Here is a 2,500-nt window from a genome sequence, read left to right on the forward strand (position 1 = left end):
CACCAAATACACACGTAAACACACACACCAAATACACACACTAAACACACCAAATACACCAAATACACACTAAACACACACCAAATACACACAGTAAACACACACTAAATACACCAAATACACACCAAATACACACAGTAAACACACACAGTAAACACACACACACTAAATACACACTAAACACACTAAATACACACCAAATACACACACCAAATACACACAGTAAACACACACTAAACACACACCAAATACACACAGTAAACACACTAAACACACACCAAATACACACAGTAAACACACACACTAAATACACACTAAACACACACACCAAATACACACAGTAAACACACACTAAACACACACTAAACACACACTAAATACACACTAAACAGACACCAAATACACACTAAACACACCAAATACACACAGTAAACACACACCAAATACACACAGTAAACACACCAAATACACACACTAAACACAACAAACACACACTAAACACACACTGTACACACACACACTGATCACACACACACACACACCTCTAAACAAATCCATGTTTTCTCAGTTTTTTCCTACCTTTCTTTACTTCCTGACTCGTCTTCTCCTGCAGGACTGCATCCAGCTCTGTCGCTCTGACCTCACTGACGAGACGCCCGTCGTCCCCGGCAACGCCCACCTCCAACCCCCCCCTCCATCAGAGCCTTCCTCCTCCTCCTTCCTCCTCCCGTCCTCCTCTTCCTCTCCTCAGGCCAAGCGCTCCTACTCCATGGAGCACTTCCGCTGGGGGAAGCCCGTAGGGCGGAAACGGCGCCCGGTGAAAGTCTACACGTCCAACGGCGTGGAGGACGAGTCCGCCGAGGCCTTCCCCGGAGACATGCGACGACAGACGCTGGCCGGCGAGCTCCTGGCAGCGGCGCAGGAGGAACAGGAAGTGATGGAGGAGGAAGAAGAGGAGGAGGAGGAAGAGCGCCTGGTGAAGAAAAAGGATGGACCGTACAAGATGAAGCATTTCCGCTGGAACGGCCCGCCAGGCAGCAAACGCTACGGAGGCTTCATGAAGAGCTGGGACCAACGCAGCCAGCGGCCGCTGCTCACGCTCCTCAGAAACGTCATCAACAAAGACGGACAGCAGCAGAAGTGAGAGGAAACGAGAGGAAGCCTCTCATTGGCCGAGGGGAAGATCGTTAGCAGACGGGTTAGTCGACCAGTAAGAAGCTCCGATCCTGAGTGACTGGAAGAGATGAAGAGTGGGAGGAAGATGTTTTGATATTTATTGATTTATGTACAGAACTGTAAATGATATGAAAACATAGAGAGGAATTTGCAAGCAAAATAAGACTATGTCTCTTTTCTTTTTTACATTTAGACAACGTGGATCTAACGTATAGAAACATGTATGGAACATATCATCTTCACGTTAACTAACAGTCGTTAATATCTGACCTGACGGTACACACAGCATCAGACTTTTAATCCAGCCGGGCCCCCAAAAATAACAACAATTATCAGACAGACAGACAGAGAGAGAGAGAGAGAGACAGACAGAGAGAGACAGACAGACAGAGAGACAGAGAGAGAGACAGACAGAGAGACAGACAGAGAGAGAGACAGAAAGAAAGAGAGACATACAGACAGACAGAGAGACAGAGAGAGAGAGAGACAAAGAGACAGACAGAGAGAGAGACAGAGAGACAGACAAAGAGACAGACAGAGGGACAGACAGAGAGACAGAGAGAGAGAAACAGACAGAAAGAGAGACAGACAGACAAAGAAAGAGACAGACAGAGAGAGAGACAAAGAGACAGACAGAAAGACAAAGAGACAGACAGATAGACAGAGAGAGAGAGACAGAGACAGACAAAGAGACAGAAAGGAAGACAGAGACATACAGACAGACAGACAGAGAAACAGACAGAGAGACAGACAAAGAGACAGACAGACAGAGAGATAGACAGAGAAACAGACAGAGAGACAGACACACAGAGAAAGAAAGACAGAGAGAGACAGAGATAGACAAAGATAGACAGACAGATAAACAGACAGAGAGAGACACAGACAGACAGACAGACAGACAGATAGAGACACAGACAGAGAGAGACAGTGTGGTCCAGTCCAGAGAGAGAAAGAGAGACAGACAGAGAGAAAGACCGACAGAGAGACAGACAGACAGACAGAGAGACAGACAGAAAGGAAAATTAAAACAAAAGATACCAAATTAATCTCAGAAATGAAAAGAAGAACAATAAAAAGGTTTTGAATATTTTATTGTAACAGAAGGTGAACAAGTCAATCAACTCATTTAAAGAAACATCAATCTGCTTCTAGGGACAGACGGGGCGTAGTGCTGCCGGGGCCACGCTCCACGTTTAGACTCTGTTTTAACGACATTTGACACTTTCTTTAAAGTGTGCGTCCTGCAAGAGACACGATTAACGACGCGTTGACGTTTAAGGTGTCAACTCATCCATCGAGTAACACGCAACAAAACAGTCCACCT

At 45.7% G+C, this 2,500-nt stretch overlaps 2 protein-coding genes across 3 annotated transcripts in view; one reads left to right on the forward strand and one right to left on the reverse strand.

Annotated features, from left to right (window-relative positions):
* LOC144512963 (pro-opiomelanocortin-like) overlaps positions 1-1,144 on the forward strand; it is a 1,321-nt gene extending 177 nt beyond the window's left edge. Inside the window, exon 2 of the mRNA XM_078243991.1 lies at positions 533-1,144. Within this exon, the coding sequence (XP_078100117.1) occupies positions 533-1,144 (612 nt within the window). The remainder of the gene's footprint in view (positions 1-532) is intronic.
* The window catches only part of LOC144512962 (protein EFR3 homolog B-like), a 25,040-nt gene continuing 23,684 nt past the window's right edge, over positions 1,145-2,500 (reverse strand). For both annotated transcript variants that reach the window (XM_078243989.1, XM_078243988.1), the window contains exon 24: positions 1,145-1,234. In XM_078243989.1, the coding sequence (XP_078100115.1) occupies positions 1,166-1,234 (69 nt within the window). In that variant the 3' untranslated portion in view covers positions 1,145-1,165. The remainder of the gene's footprint in view (positions 1,235-2,500) is intronic.

Source organism: Sander vitreus, chromosome 24 (assembly GCF_031162955.1).
Source record: "Sander vitreus isolate 19-12246 chromosome 24, sanVit1, whole genome shotgun sequence".
In the NCBI taxonomy this organism is placed as follows: domain Eukaryota; kingdom Metazoa; phylum Chordata; class Actinopteri; order Perciformes; family Percidae; genus Sander; species Sander vitreus.